The sequence below is a fragment of the Cervus canadensis genome, chromosome 23 (genome assembly GCF_019320065.1).
Source record: "Cervus canadensis isolate Bull #8, Minnesota chromosome 23, ASM1932006v1, whole genome shotgun sequence".
Classification (NCBI taxonomy): domain Eukaryota; kingdom Metazoa; phylum Chordata; class Mammalia; order Artiodactyla; family Cervidae; genus Cervus; species Cervus canadensis.
In genome coordinates, this window is record NC_057408.1 from 19,484,569 (window position 1) to 19,500,564 (window position 15,996).

The 15,996-nt window shown below is 53.7% G+C and overlaps 1 protein-coding gene across 10 annotated transcripts in view; it reads left to right on the forward strand.

Annotated features, from left to right (window-relative positions):
• ZNF516 (zinc finger protein 516) overlaps positions 1-15,996 on the forward strand; it is a 99,397-nt gene that overhangs the window by 66,834 nt on the left and 16,567 nt on the right. For 9 of the 10 annotated variants that reach the window (XM_043443671.1, XM_043443672.1, XM_043443668.1 and 6 more), the window contains exon 3: positions 9,910-11,274. In XM_043443671.1, the coding sequence (XP_043299606.1) occupies positions 9,910-11,274 (1,365 nt within the window). Of the gene's footprint in view, positions 1-9,909; positions 11,301-11,347; positions 12,284-15,996 lie in introns of those variants that run through there. The other variant, XM_043443675.1, reaches the window with a different exon arrangement.

The window sequence follows — 15,996 nt, forward strand, 5'->3', positions numbered from 1 at the left end:
CGACCCCATGGACTGTAGCCTGTCAGGCTCCTCTATCCATGGGATTCTCCAGACAAGAATACAGGAGTGGGCTGCCATTCCCTTCTCCAGGGGATTGTCCCAACCCAGGGATCGAACCTGGGTCTCCTGAATTGCAGGCGGATTCCTCACTGTCTGAGCCACCACGGGGACCTGGGCATCAGTGGGTCTGTGGGGCTGTGGGGAGGCACCTTCCTGCAGCCTCCAGAGTCTCTACCTTATGGAGGCTGGTGCAGGTTGGCTGGTGCAGGGTCCCGGGCACTGATGTCAAAAGGCCTCTCGGCGCTTGGTCCTGTGGGGTGTTTCTGGTGTCATGTTGGGTGTAATTCACTTTGGTACGTGAACATTGTTACCCTACCAGAAAAATGATTTCTGCTCAGGTGATATTCAGGTGCCTGCCTTTTTTCCCCTCAAAATACTATTAACTTCAAAATTATCTTCTTAGCTGATACAGGAAGTGGCAACCCACTACAGTATTCTTGCCTGGGAAATCCCATGGACTGAGGAGCCTGGCGGGCTACAGTCCATGGGCTCGCAAAGAGGTGGACACGACTGAGCGACTGAGGATATGTCTTCTTCGAGTTTTTTTCTTTTTAATTTCACTTAACAAATTAGTTGTGCCAGTGGTAGCATTTTCTGTAGTCTTTTGAGGGCAGGGTTAAGAAATAGAATTTTATTAATTTTGGTTATGTATTTTAATTAATTTTGATAATGAAATTTTTTGTCATTAAATTTGGTCATCAGAGTTCTGCTCCAGTATCCTTGATCTACAAAAATAGAATCTTTATACAGTACACACCCATGTGGACGAGATGGAGTGAGCAGGCCTGTGATGGAAAGCTTTCCCTGAATTGTTCTGGGCTACCATCTCTCCCGCACACTTAGGGCTCCACATCTTTGAGAAAGCTGCACTGTCTGTTTTAAGATTGTCGGTGGATTCAGGTGGGACCCGATGCTGGTGCAGAAAGAGAGGGTGTTACTAACACCTGGGAATTTGGACATCTCTTGTGTTGACAAAAAAGTTTCAGCGAAAGCTCGGAAATCCTCATCTGTGCCGACAAGTCAGCAAAACCTTGAAGGGGTGGCCTGGAAAGGGGAGGCCTTGGTGAGACGGAAAGCGCTTTTCAGTGGCTGTGCTGTTTAAGAAGAATCAGATGCACTAGGGCCTCTGAGCAGAAGCAGGCAGGAGGTACCTGGGGATACTGGTCGGGGGGCTGCTTCCTCGCAGTGACCGTGACCTTGATGGGCAGTGGCTGGGATGCCCGCCTGAAGGAAACGCTGGTCAGGGGTCATGGGCCTGCCTGCACCCGGGGGCCCTGCCGTTCCATGGCAGGAGCCGGCCTGCTACTGATGCGGGCACGTCGCTCCCATGGGCAACTCGTGCTGGACAACCTGTCCGAGCCCAGTGCCCTGTGGGCCAGTTGGGGGGGACCAGGTCCCCGGGTGGCCAACGCTGGATGCAGGCGGGGTTCCAAGCCGCGGGTGAGACGGCCTCTGCGTGCCGTGAGCCTGGTGACGAGGCTGCAGTCACAGCTCACACGCTTCTTGTGGACTGCATGAGTGACAGACTGACGCGGGCCCCAGCGTGAAAACGTGGAGGTTCATGACTGAGGTTGTCTGCAGCGGGTGGATGATGCTTCACTGTGGTTTTCAAACCAACCGTGAGAGCACCGCTGCTAGAACACGATGGCCTTGAGGGTGTGGAAGGCGAAGGGCATGAGCGGCTGTCCCGGCCACCCCCACGGACGCCCCTGGCCTCCTGGCGTCCTCTGCCCCCCGCCCGCCCTCCTGGCATCCTCTGCCCCCGGCCTGCCCCCGCCTCCAGACCTGTCCGTGTTGTGCTTCTGAGCCTGTTGTTCAGTCACCAAGTCATGTCAGGTTCTTTGTGACCCCACGGACAGCAGCACGCCAGGGCTCCCTGTCCTCTAACTCCCGGAGTTGCCGAAACTCATGTCCATTGAGTAGGTGAATCCATCCAACCATCTCATCCTCTGCCGTCCCCTTCTCTTCCCGCCTTCAGTCTTTCCCAGCATCAGGGTCTTTTCTAATGAGCCAGCTCTTCCCATCAGGTGGTCAGAGTACTGGGGTTTCAGCCTCAGCATCAGTCCTTCCCGTGGGTGTTCAGGGTTGATTGCCTTTAGGACTGACTGCTTGGACCTCCTTGCTGAGCACCCCCTGTCCTGCAGACAGGGCTCCAGGTGGAGCTGGAGTCCAGTCCGAGCCCGTGCTTGTGACACCAGCTGCATTGATCGCTCCACGGCCGTGCCAGCCTAGTTGCTGGGGACACCGCACCCTCTGGTCCCCTGTGTGAGTGTCCGGGGTAGGGGCGCGGTGTGCGGGGCTCCTTTGACCGTGCTGCCTTTGCCGGCCCCGCTGCAGGGGCCGTGTGCCCTATCACCTGCCGGGCGTGCCATTGCTCACCAGGCGCGTCCCGGGAAGCTTCGTGTGCGTGGGTCCTGCTCACACCTGAGCTGGGGCTGGAAATGTCTTCAGGGAACAGGGGCGGATGTGCCTTGCAGAGTTTGCTGCTGGGGCCGCGAGGGTGTGGCACCGTCCCCTGCAGTGAACAGACTCCACATTCTCCGGGGGACCACAGTGCGCACACATGCACGCACGGGCACGCACATGTGTGTGCACATGCACACTTGCACACAGTGGTGATCCCGGGATCTTTGAGGCTGGAGGGCGTGGTAGGGCAGTGACTGGGTTCCCCTGGGCTGACAGTGAGGTCATAGAGGGAGCGTCCCCGTGCCCGGCTGGCAGGAAGGAGATGAGGGAGATATCCTCCATGGGCCTTACTTCCCTCCTGCCATTTGCTGAGCTGTGTCTCGGTCAAGTTCCCAGGGGTCAGTCTGTGCCCCTGGGCACTTTACAGAAGCTCCCGGGAGGGCAGAAGGCCTGTGTGCTCACCCTGGCCACCTGCCTCTGGCAGAGCAGAGATGAGGTGATTTCAGCCTCAGGCCTGGTGCCCCAGGTGTGTCCCGGGACTTCACGCGACAGCAGGCCGCGCGGGGGCCTTAACCTCGTGCAGGGACCCGCGTGGACGCAGGGACCCGCGTGGACGCAGGGACCCTTGTGGACGCACGGCCGTGGGGCGGTGGTTCCAAAGACACGCGACTCTGCTGGGTGGCCATGTGGTTTTCCCCCAGAATTTAAAAATAGTAGCATTTCACTTTTTGCAGTTACGTGTTTTAGGTTTGGTGTGTATGTCTCCTGGAAACCCTGAAGTCTCTTGACGTCTGTGAGTAGAATAGGAAGCGGGGACCCTGGGTTCCCGCCTGTGTAGCTCATGGTGGGGCTGGGCTTGGCCACGCTAAGGTTGTCAGGGTGTGGATCGATATGCTCAGCTTCTAAAAATAGCCTCAACACACTCACACACATTTTCTCCTTTTAAAGAATGGTGTATTCACTGGGCTTCGAATTCTGGACTTTGTAATTGTCTGGTTGTGGGAAAGGGAGCGAGTTCTCAGGACTTGAGGTCACGTGGCAGCTACCTGCTGAGCCGGCCGCCGCCCCAGTGGTCCCGCAGCCCCGACACACGGCCGTTCTCTTGTGGGAGGCCGTGCCTGCGTGAGCCCGTGAGAGCACGGTGTGCGCGTGTGTGGCTGGGTGTGCATGCGCGCACGCGTGGCTGTGACTGTGTGTGGCCGCCTGAGTGCCTGCTCACGGGTCATCTCTGTGCCTGGAGGAGGGAGGATGGGGACAGACAGACAGACAGGGAGGGAGTGGGCCGGGTGGTTGCCTGGCAGATACGCAGGCTTCGGGAGCGCCGTGTCTTTGAACGAGCTTTGCTCCGGCTTCAGCTGCGCCACCAGGACCAGTGTGTGTCTGCAGTGCCGTATAAACCATAAGAGAGAGAAGCGGAGGCTATCAGTGATGGTGGTGGAAGCCCAGCAGCCTGGCAAAGGGTTTCCATGTCAGGGCGAAGACGTGGCATCAGGGGCTGCGGTTCTGAAAAGTGGGTCTAGGTCCCAGAATCTGGACGTTGGATCAGCGGTGACTTTTCAGGTCACTTCCTGTTGTTTGGGCCTAAGTCAGTGTTCTGGGGAGGATCTGGGGCCCTGTCCCCCACGGGGCCTCGGGGGCGGGGCCCTGCCCTCCTGTGGGTGCCGGGGGAGAACACAGGTCAGAGGTCACAGGGCAGGTTAAGTGGAGGACGCGGGGGAGCTTCTGGGCCCCGGCTCGTGGCTGGGCTGCTGCCTTCATCGCGGAGCTCCCTGACGGCACGCGTGTGCGCCGCTCACGACGTGAGCCCAGCCAGAGCACCGCCGCCACGCCTGGGTTTTGTTCAAAGAGAGGATGTATTGGTTAGTGTCGACCTGTCCGGGGCTGAATGAAAGTGGCGACCAATTATGTTTGTTGCCCCCTGCCCCACCCCCCAGATGTTTCTCCATGCCGGTGGGCGAGCTATTTCAGGCTGGGCGGCCTTGGACAAAGCTGCAGGTCCCCTTGGACAGCCCTGGAGGGGATGCTAGGCCAGTGGAGGTGGAGTTGGCCCAAGGGCCCTTTCTTCTGAGTTCAGCTCATAGGATGTTGGAAAACCCTTATTTAGTTTTAAACATTTTTAATTCATAGATTCACGGCTCCTGCTTAGCCAGCGAGCTCCTGGAAAACAATCACAGAAATATGATATTGCAACTCCTTCTTAAAATAGAAATATGACTAAAGGATTGAGAAAATAAACATTAGTAAGTGGGGCTTTCCCGAGACTGTTCTGTGCGGCATTGGTCCATTGGGGCTGTCATGCTTTGTCTAGACTTTTAAGTAACTGGATAAATTGAAGGGGAGCTTATACAAGTCAAGGGGAAAACCAAAGATATGTATGTAAGAAAGGGGAATACAGTTATTTCCTCTATTAAAAAAAGGGGAGAAAATGAAAGCTAAGGTATGGAGAAGTACATGAAGAATAAATGTATATATACTGTGATTTTGCATTTTAATTAAAAACAGTTTAACTATAACCCATTATACTGCCTGCTTGAGAGTCCAGAAACAGTTTAGTGATGTGACTTGGAAAGATTTGCTGCAATTACTAAGTAAAATATAAAGTAATTCTTTCCACTCAGTGTCTCTGGTGGGCTGAAACATTTGAGATTTATTATTTATAAAGTAGCTTGAGCTCCTCATGTGAGCAATACAGAAAGTCTCTATTTTGTATTCACACATGTGTAACCGTCAAAGGCTCCAGGATCCCGGTGCCCAGCTTCTGGTTGGGACGAGACGACTCGGCAGACAAGCTGCTGCTGCGTAGTTAGCATCCCTGTGGTTCCTTCTCTGGGGTCAAGGCTCTGAACTTGCAGGTAACCCCGTGCGAGGTCAGGACCACCCTTGTACACATCGGCTGGAGCCCTAAGAGAAGATGTGGAATGAGTCAGGAAGGGGTGTTTCCTGCATACAGTCAGCTTCATGAAATAATAAAGTTTTCACTTTGCGGGTGTGTAGGCGACAAATCCTGCCAAGTGCTGCTTGGAAACGGTGTCCCCGGACCAATCAGCCCCCGCCCCCCACTCTTGCATACACATACAACAGCACTCCAGGAGTGAAAAGAATTTTGATTTTGATGTAGACAGCGGCTCTGTGGGTGGAAGGACGTGAAGAACTCAGGCCCGGTCATGCCTATGTTGGGCCGGATCCCTGAGGCTCCCCTTTTCTGTGCGTTTCTGTCCAAAAACTGGACATTTGACAGTGCTGCCTTACAGTCTGAGCCCAGCAGTCCAATGCGGTAGATCCATTATTTTAGCTAAGTTCATTCTAGCCAGATCATTCAAGTGCATCACTGGTTTAAAGCTGTGCACGTTTTCTTCTCTGAAAATACTGGTGAACTTGCTTAAGACCTTTGGATGAACTCCTTTTATTCATTTCAGATACGTTCTGTACTTTGAGGAGAAAACTGCATGATTGTACTGATGCACACTCTAAGCGAGTTCTCTGCGTCCCTGCGTGGCTTGCTGAACCAGAGTATTCTGTTTAAAGGTTGATGCCGCCTGGGCCCCTTCTGAAAGCCAGGCCGCGCGCCCAGCGAGCGCGGGGAGCGCGCGCCCTCTGCTGGCGAGGTCCCCGCACGGCCCCGGAAGCCGCGCCCCTCCCCCGCGGCCGGCGCCGGCCCCGCGGGCTTTGTTCTGCAGGTCGGCGTGTGTCCGGCGTTGCATCTGAAGGCTGTTTTGAGAAACAGCCCCGGTTTCCTAAAGAGGGTCATTATAGTCCGTTCTTAAGTGCACAGAATGCGGGTTTGTATCCTGGGATAGTTAAGCAGCAGCGGAGCTTTCCAACCACTCAAGTGCTAGTGTGTATCCATAGTCCCTGATATATGTTGGAGATTTGCAAGTTCCTTCTCTTTCTGCAGTCTTGCTCCGACCTGGCTCTCTTAAAACGCAAAAAGTGACAGAACAAACACAGGTGCTTTGAGTGGAGTGGGTTCCTTGTAGAGGTTGAGGCGCAGTTCTGGACGCCCTGTCCTTAAGGCAGCAACAGGACTGGAGGGCTTTGCAAAACAAGGTTCACATGGGAGGCTCCCCTGGGCTCCTTCCTCCCCCTCCGCGACAGTTTAAAATCTAAAGTGATAGAAACACCTTCTTCCACCAGTTCCTTCAACTTTAACATGCTTCTTTATGGTACTCAGTTTACTTTCTGTTTGCCTTTGTAACGTGGAAATATTCAGTATTCTTCAGAGCGTGGTTTGTAAAGTTTTGTTTTGTGGTTTCTTTTTACTTTTACATGTGATTGAACTTTGTCAAATGGACAACTTGTAGGTTCCTGTTAGGATTTGGGGTTGAAGGAGGGTGTATAAAATGTACAGTAGCCATGAAAATATTAATGGACTTGAATTCTGTTAACTTCAGCATTGATTTGATTTTTTCAAAAATACCCCAGTGACCCGAGTGACATATGTTTATGGTTGTGTCAGTGAGGAAGCAGTAAGTTCTAGATTTCTAGAATGTGACTATGTTTTAGGCAGGACACACTGCTGTCCATTAACTGGACTTGGGTGGACACATGAGATATTTGATCAACCTCTAAAATGTTGACTCTGTAATCTCTGAACAGGAATATTCCTAAGAAAGTTATTTCCCAGATTGCAAGTTTTCTTTTGGCACCTGGTTACTTGGTTTAGTCAGAAGTCCTGTATTTAATCTGTAACTTTTTTCTTCAGAAATCAAAATCTGGCTTCCAGAGTGCTAAGATATTTATTGAATACATGTTTTTCCATAAGTGCAGAAAAGTTAGTTTTGCGAGTTATTTATGTGAATAGATTAATTACTGAAAATGAAAACTTGCACACTGCATTCAGTCAGCAGAAAAAGGAGCAGGAACAATTTAGGGAATAAAATATTCGTTCATGTATAAAATATTTAAGCGTGATTATTCAGTTGTTATTGTTCTAGTTCTGTCTGGTTTCCTTATCACTGACACCTTATTATTAATATTATTATTACTGTTCACATTGCACGTGTAATGAGTGAGAAACCTTTCAGAAAGAATGCTTGTCTTAAAGAGACACTTTAGGACTGTAGGACCGAATCGTCCTGGAGAGATACTGGGCCATCAGAAGTGGTTTCTGTGCTGTTCGCTCTGGCAACAAAGCCTGTGCTTTTACAAAGGGCAGTGAGGCTGAGCTGGGACTTGGGCTTTATTGCTGGTGTCGTTTCCGGGTCTGGAAGCCTGGTGATTCCTTGTTTGCTGTAGCCCCTCCTTCCAGCGGCCTTGCAAGTAGGTCAGTTGGTCACGTGCTCTCCTGGGCGCCCCTCTGCGCGACGGATATGTGGCTGTCTTTGCCCCTTGGTGATTTTCCCTTTATTCTCCCAGAAGGAGAACTTCCCCATCGAACCAGCCTGGGGCAGGGTTTTCAGCATTTCCTTTGCTTCACTTGCACAGAAAGCTTATTAAATCGTGTTTGATAATTGAAATGCCCCATGGATATTGTAGCTGAAACTTTTTCTTAAGTCATGTTTGTGTTGTATCCAGGATATGCTGTGATGGTGATAATTATCCCCATCGCATTTCATTGAGAATCAGTGTTTCTGAGACAGTTTTAGCTGAAATAACTTTTCAAGGACTCTTCCCCGCCCCCCACCCCCAGACACTTATGTGGTTTTCTCTTTGTTAATTTCTTGCATTTCATATGGGTAACTCTCAAGTTTCAGTTAAACCATGATGCAAAACGGCTCTCATTTCTCTTACAACATCTTACCTTTTATTCTGCCCTGTGTTTATATTTGTCCCCTTTTAAGGCAGGGTGAACCATTATTAAAGAAGCATCTTTTGAGAAACATTTAAAAACAGATGTTCTTGCTGTCACAACAAGTTTTTGGTAACTGGTAATAGTTGCAAAAGTTACTGGGAACTCATAAATATTAACAAAAATAACTGGTGAAACCTCACAGTCAGTTGTATGTGTTTTTGTTTCGCTTGGTGAGGGAGACCCCGTTACCTGACCATGCACGTTACTGTCCTCCGAGTGCCAGCTGCCATTCAGGGGCGTCACTGCAGGATTGGGGCTTCCCAGGTGACTCGGTGGTAAGGAATCCGCCGGCACTGCAGCAAACACAAGGAACTCAAGCTCAGTCCTTGGGTCGGGAAGATCCCCTGGGGTAGGAAATGGCAACCCACTCCAGTATTCTTGCCTGGAGAATCCCATGGACAGAGGAGCCTGATGGGCTACAGTTCATGGGGTTGAAGAGAGTCCAGCATGACTGAGCAATTGAGTGTGCATGTATGTGTGCACACACATGTGCACACACACACACGCACACTGCAGATATTACATCTGGGTTTTAATGAAGGGAGCAGGGCTGCTAGCCGAATCTCCCACTCAGATTGTTCCAGGATCCCCTCCTGGGGCAGTGGGGGCCTCAGGGGAGAGTCTTTTCCTGACCCCTCTGCTGCTCTGTCAATTTGAGTTTTACTGCATCACCATGTGCGTGTACCCCCTCTTTTGGAGAGAAAGTCTGTCTTCTGGACTTGCAGACCTGAAGTCTCTCAGGGTCCGATATGAAGAGTTCTAGAAACTTGCTGCGCACGCGAGGCTCAGCTCTTCCCCTTACGAGCCCCTGACCCAAGGATGGTTCAGCGTTTGGAAAAGTCAAGCTGAGTTTACCCCAGAGCACCTCCTTCTCCCCCAGCAGTCACTGGACAGGGTCACTTTCACCCACAGGGAAGCCATATCATCTGCATGAGCCTCCAGGCAGGCCCCAGGGGCGTGGGAGCGGGTCCCCACCCAGGGAGGGGCACTGTTGCTCCAGGGTGTTCCCCCACCCCCCACCCCAGGAAGCGGATGTGGGGAGGGGAGGGGAGGGATGGCGAGTGTGATCACCCCCTCCTGCCCCTGAAGGAAGCTGTTGGTGTCCAGGTTTGGGGCGACTTCACGGCTTCCCTGGTGGCTCAGACGGTAGAGAATCTGCTGGCAGTGCTGGAGACCTGGGCTTCCCGTCCTGGGTCAGACCAGTGGCCCATAGTTTCTGAAGCAGTTGCAGGCTCCCTGGGGGTGCAGTGTGGTGGAGAACACTGCTTTCTGGCCCTGCCTCTGCGTGACCACGGGCTGAAAGTTGCGGATAGCCGTATCTGTCATAAAGAATTAAAATTGTCCTTATTTCTGTTTCTTGATACAGCTGGTCCCTGTCTGTTAACTAGTAGTGGTGTAGTTACGTGTCACTGGATGTTATCTTCCTTGGCATTCTACTGAGTCATTTAATTGAGAAATAAACATTAACTGAGGCTGGTTGGCCCTCGAGTTTGCTCTGCCCTTAAGAGAGAGTGACCCATGTGGGCCCTGGATTGCACTGTTCCTGAACTCTTCCTGCTCCCCTCTGCGGGCACAGGGCAGTTGGGGGAGCTCCGCTGTCTCCTGTCCTGATGAGAAACAGTAACGTCACACTTTATGTTTCGGTCCTCCAGGGGCAAAGCCACACCGTTGCTGCTTCCCTGAAGACGTCTCCTTGACCATGCTCTCCAACGGAGACCAAAGTCACACGCTGGGACACAGCCCGTCAGGAAGAGCGGCTGGGGAGCCCGGTGCGGGGATCACGGCCTGCGTGTCCGTACTTGAAAGCAGCAGCAGGGATGCGCCCAGGAGACCCGAGCCGCCTCGGTGTTCTGTGGACTTGAAGACGCCGGCGTGTGGCCCCCAGCAGGAGGGCCTGAGCCCCAGGGATGCGGCTGACCTCCCTCCACGCCAGGCCCCGGCGGCGGGTCTGCAGCCGCCCTCCGAGAGCCAAGCCGCCCACCCCCGGGAGAGGCTGCCGGATTTGCACACCAGGGAGCACCCCGCGGCGGGGAAGCGGGCGCCGGCCCCAGACCTGGTCCCGCTGGACCTGAGCGAGCGGTCCTCGCGGGACGACCCTGGCCGCCGGGAGCCGGCCTCCTCGCTGCAGGCCGCGCTGGCGGTGCACCCATGTCCCTACTGCAGCCACAAGACCTACTACCCCGAGGTGCTCTGGATGCACAAGCGCGTCTGGCACCGGGTCAGCGGCCAGGCCGTGGCCCCGCAGTGGACTCAGCCCAACGGCTACAAGAGCATCAGGAGCAACCTGGTGTTCCTGGCCCGGAGCGGACGCACGGGCCCCCCGCCCGCCCTCGGGGGCAAGGAGTGCCAGCCTCTGCCCATCTCCAGGTTCACCCGGACCCAGGTGCCGGGCGGGGCGCTGGGCCCCAAAGGCAGCCCCTCGCCCCTGGGGGCACCCGCGAAAGCTGCCGGCCTGCCCCGGAGCAAGGAGGGCCACTCCGGGGCGCCCTGCGCGCTCTGGACGGCCGGCCCCGACGGGCCCCGGCAGACCCGGCCTGGCCCCGGCCCCGAGCAGCCTCAGCCCAAGCCCAAGCAGGAGGCCAGCCCCAGACCCGGGCCCGCGGGGGGCAGCGGGGGCTTCAGCAGGAGCGCCACCCCCACGCCCACCGTCATCACCCGGGCAGGCCCCCAGCCCCCCACCAGCGGCAGGCTGGGGGCGGGCCTCGGGCCCCCAAATAAGCACAGTGCCCCGGACCCCCCCAAAGCCAAATTCAGCCCTCAGCCTCAGGGTCAGCTGCACGGGAAAGGCGACGGGGGCGCCCCTCTACCTCCCCGGGAGCCCCCCTCCAAGGCCGGCTCCAGAGGGCCCGTGGCCCCTCAGGGCCTGCCCGCCCCACACCCCATCAAGCAGGAGCCAGCGTCCGAGGGCCCCGAGAAGCGCCTGGACCTCCTCAGCATCTTCAAGACGTACATCCCGAAGGACCTGGCTTCTCTCTACCAGAGCTGGGGCGCCAGCGGCCCTGTGCTGGAGCACAGAGGTGAGATCTGCAGCCCCGCCTGCCCGCCCCCGGGACCGCAGGGAGCCCCCTGGGACCTCAGGGAGCCCCCTGCCCCCCGGGATCTCAGGGAGCCCCCCGCCTGCTGATGACCTCAGGGGAGCCCCCCACCCCCCGGGACCTCAGCGGGAACCCTCCGCCTGCCCTCCCGCCTGGGGACCTCGGGGAGCCCCCTCTGTAGAAGGCCGTGGACTGCCCGCCTGCTGGGTCTGGGTCTCTAGGCAGCTGGCCTAGCTGCTGTGTCCTCCCGCCCTGCGCACAGGTGTGGGTGCTTGCTTTCCCGTGGCCTCTGACTGCCCGCCGGGGGCCGGGGCACTTGGCGTTGGGCCCCCTGCTCCTGCAACACCCCTGCACCCCAGTCACGTCTCCTCGATGCTGAGCAGGTGGCCTCCAGGGCGTGTCCCCGCTCGGCCATCTTCAACAAGCATCTGTAGACATCCACTGCCTCCCGTCTCTGCAAAGACGGGATGTCACTTGAAGTGACTGTTCACGCTTTGCTTTTACACGTTTGTAGTTTTAAGAGTGCACGTGAGTGTGCAGGGTGTGTAAGTGGAGCCTCTGGAGAGCAGGAACGTGCCTTACAGCGTTTGGGGAGTTGATGGAAAAAATTACGCCTTGTGTCATTGTCTTCGTATCTTCCCAGTGTCTCAGAATGGATGCCTGTCGTTGTTCAGTTGCTCACTTGTATACGGCTCTGAGACCCCACACCTGGCTTCCCTGTCCTTCACCATCTCCCGGAGCTTGCTCAAATCATGTCCACTGAGTCGGTGGTGCCATCCATCACCTATTACTGATAATAGCAAGTGCAGCAAGTTTGCCAGCTCCATGGAACGCATGCGTGGGATCTGATGCCCTTGTTCTTGATTATAAATTGAAAGGACTTTCCTGGTAGTTCAGTGGTTAATACTCTGCACTTCCACTGCAGGGGACAAGGGTTAGATCCTGGCTGGGGAATTAAGATCCTGCATGCCCCATGGTGTGGCCAGAAAAGAAGGAAAGTTTAAAAAATGAAAATTTGGGGCTTCCCAGGTAGCACGAGTGATAAAGAACCTGCTTGCCAACGCAGGAGACATAAGAGACGTGCGTTCGGTCCCTGGGTCAGGAAGATCCCCTGGAGGAGGAAAAGGCAACCCACTCCAGTATCCTTGCCTGGAAAATCCCATGGACAGAGGAGCCTGGCGGGCTACCGTCCATGGGGTTGCAGAGCCAGACACACACGTGCCAGCTTCAGGTTCTCCGCAGTGTATCTGAGAAGTGCAGGTTTCTTGCTGAGATGGAGTAAAGGTGTGTAGGCTGGCCCTTTGCGCCTCATTCCAACCTCAGTTCTTAGACCGGGTTTGTGGCCCCTGAAGCAGAGAGGACTCAGGCGCAGATGATGGCGAGTTTTGCGGGTGCTGTGTCCCTGGTCACCTTCTCCCCGCCGTCCAGGGCTTCCTGGAGTCTGTCCCCCTGACCCTGCATTTGCATTGGTGTTGAAGCGACTTCCGCTTAGTAAACCAGACTTGAACTCCATGTGTTGCACCCACGGCCCGTGGGGCTCTCTGCTCTAAACCCGCCAGTCTGTGCCCGTGAGCGGCAAACACACCCTCTTCCTGCGGCGCTTTCTGCTGCTTCCTGGTCTGCTTTCTTGCCTCTTCCCCCAAAAGGGAGACACGAATTCTAAGTTAACATTTAGAGAACTTCAGATGACAGAATTTGAAGTACCAGTAGCCTGAAATGTTTTCTTTAAGATTTTTAAAATAAACAGTTCTAAGGCTTTTCCCGCCTTAAACAGAGGTTCCATGTTTATCTTTTAAAGTGAAAAATGCTAAGTTGTCTGTGAAGCCTCCTTACTCTTCTTGGATGATTCACTCTTCTCATGGAGGCACTGAAATATGTCAGGTGTGAGTGTGCAGATCCATGGTGTTTAGTTCACCCTGCTTTGGGTTTCTTAGGTGCGTGCATACTAAGCCTCTTCAGTCGTGTCCGACTCTCTGTGACCCCATGGACTGTAGCCCGCCAAGCTGCTCTGTCTGTGGGATTCTCCAGGCAAGGATACTGGTGGGAGTTGCCATTTCTTTCTCCAGGGGATCTCCCCAACCCAGGGATCGAAACCAGGTCTCCCGCATTGCGGGCAGATTATTTACTGTCTGAGGGTTTATGATGCTTTTAAAGTGCTGCAGCTGCAGGGAAACCAGAAGGCGGGCAAAGTCTCAGTTTAGAGCGGTGAGCAGGGTAGCGGTGTTTCCTGTGACAGAGATGACATCTCCTGTCGCAGCTCGGGAACCAGGTGCATCCACCTCCCAGCCGTTACATCGACAGGTTGCTGAATTGGCAGTAACTAAACTGTTGCAGTGGAGAAGGCAATGGCACCCACTCCAGTACTCTTGCCTGGAGAATCCCAGAGACGGGGGAGCCTGGTGGGCTGCAGTCCATGGGGTCGCTAAGAGTCGGACACGACTGAGCGACATCACTTTCACTTTTCACTTTCATGTATTGGAGAAGGAAATGGCAACCCACTCCAGTGTTCTTGCCTGGAGAATCCCAGAGACAGGGGAGCCTGGTGGGCTGCTGTCTATGGGGTCGCACAGAGTCGGACACGACTGAAGCATCTTAGCAGCAGCAAACTGTTGCAGTTTTGGTGTCCACTCCTTGTTGAGCACCCATTTTTCTTTTTTCTTGAGTACGTATGTATTTGACTTTGGCATCAGGAATCTAGGATCTTGGCTAATTAATCTCCATTCATCTCCAGATAATCTTGCAGTTCAGTTTTGTCACTCAGTCGTGTCCGACCCTTTGCGACCCCTGGACTGCAGTACACCAGGCCTCCCTGTCCATCACCAACTCCCGGAGTTTACTCAAACTCATGTCCATTGAGTCAGTGATGCCATCCAACCATCTCATCCTCTGTCGCCCCCTTCTCCTCCCGCCTTCAATCTTTCCATCAAGATAGCATCAAGGTCTTTTCCAATGAGTCAGCTCTTCGCATCAGGTGCCCGAAGCATTGGAGTTTCAGCTTCAGCATCAGTCCTTCCAGTGAATATTCAGGACTGATTTCCTTTAGGGTTCCTTGGAAGATAATCTTTGCAACTGCCCTATTCCAGGAGTCCTGGGACTTTGAGGGTATTATGCTGTCCTCTGACTCAGTTTTTGTGTATTTCTCTGTGGGATTTCATCTGTGGGGTGAAGATCGCAGCCCCCCACCCTGGGCTGTGGGTGACATGGATTGCAATTAGCATCACCTTGAAGTGAGGGAGATGGAAACGTGCAGAAGGGAATTTTATAAAAGGAGAGGAACTCGTCTGTTGTGGATCGATCCTTGTGGAGCTGGAGGTGTGATTCTGTCATTCTTCAGGGACGAATTGCCTTGAGGTAGAATGTTGCACTCAGGCAATGCCTCTAAGCCATCGAGGTTTTCTGAGGTTAAGAGAGAGGATTCTCAGAGAGCTTTTCCCCACCCGTGTTTTGACCGAATGATGTTTGTGTGGAAATGAATGGTCTGAAAGTTCTGCCAGAAGAGAAAAGACATCACATGGGAACGGTCACTCACTTCCCTTAGGGCTTGAAGCCCAATGTTTAAGGATGAAAAGAGCTACATTTTCTGTGATCCTTCTGCAACGTAGATCCCCAGTCTGGAAACAGGTGTGAGGGTAGCGTGAATGGCTTGTGGATAGAATAAGTCGTAAAATAATACATTATCTGCATGTCCAGACTTTGTATCCAGCCTGCAGTAGATGAGGACATGGATTTTTGAATAAAAACATTGAAAATAAAAGAATAGGGTAATTCCAGATAGGATAATATAAAAGGTTTTTCTTGTTTTTCTAAAAAAAAAAACAAAACCACTTTATGCCTGAGACACGCTGATCAGGTGATGGAAGAGGTGGGCTTCGGTTGTGTGCATCTTGGTAGAGTCTCTGCGGGATCCTTCTCCTTGTAGGACGTGCTGGGTACCTCTCAGCATGATGAACTTGAATGAGTGTTGGCAGGGCTTTGGGGGCGAGCCTGCAGGTGCCCCCCGAAGACCCGCCAGGCCCCTCTCCCTTTCCTTTCTGAGCCCACTTTATACACAGCTTTACCTTTGAGGTCAGAGTGTCAGAGCTGCGTGAGCAAGCGGCTTCAATTCAAATGAAGTGTGTAACCTTTCTTACTAGCTCAGAATTTTGGAGTAGCTTGGGCATAATATTATTGACCATAAAGGGCAAGGGTCTTTTCTTTAAAAAGTAGGGAGAAAATGATGTGATAGAATGCACGGACAAATCGTGTGTGTGTGTGTGTGCGTGTGTGTGTTCGCGCGCGAGGGAACGTGCGTGCATACTTAGCACAAGGAAATCAGAATGGGTGAGTGGCTACACGAGCTCAGGGGTGGGTACAGAACCTTACTATCCTGCTTTTTCTGCTGCTGGTTTGGATGGGAATTACTTAGAAAAAAAGCATCGCAGTGGTTAATTTCTCATGTTGTCAGGATTAGCTGCAGAGGCCACGTGAAGGGGGTTCGTCATCAGTGGGTGACCGGGAGGCGCGGTGAAGACCTGCGTTTAGGTGCAGCCCATTACTTTTTGGGAAAATCTGGGCTCCCACGGCCGTTGTCCCTGAGGGTCTTCATAGCGCCCAGGGGACAGGGCTCATAGTGAACGGGAGGGAGGAGCAGGAGTGCTGGTGAAGCCGAGGTTTTCTTGGGCGGCCGTCCTGAGCAGCTGAGCTGTTGGCAGAAGCGGTCTTAAC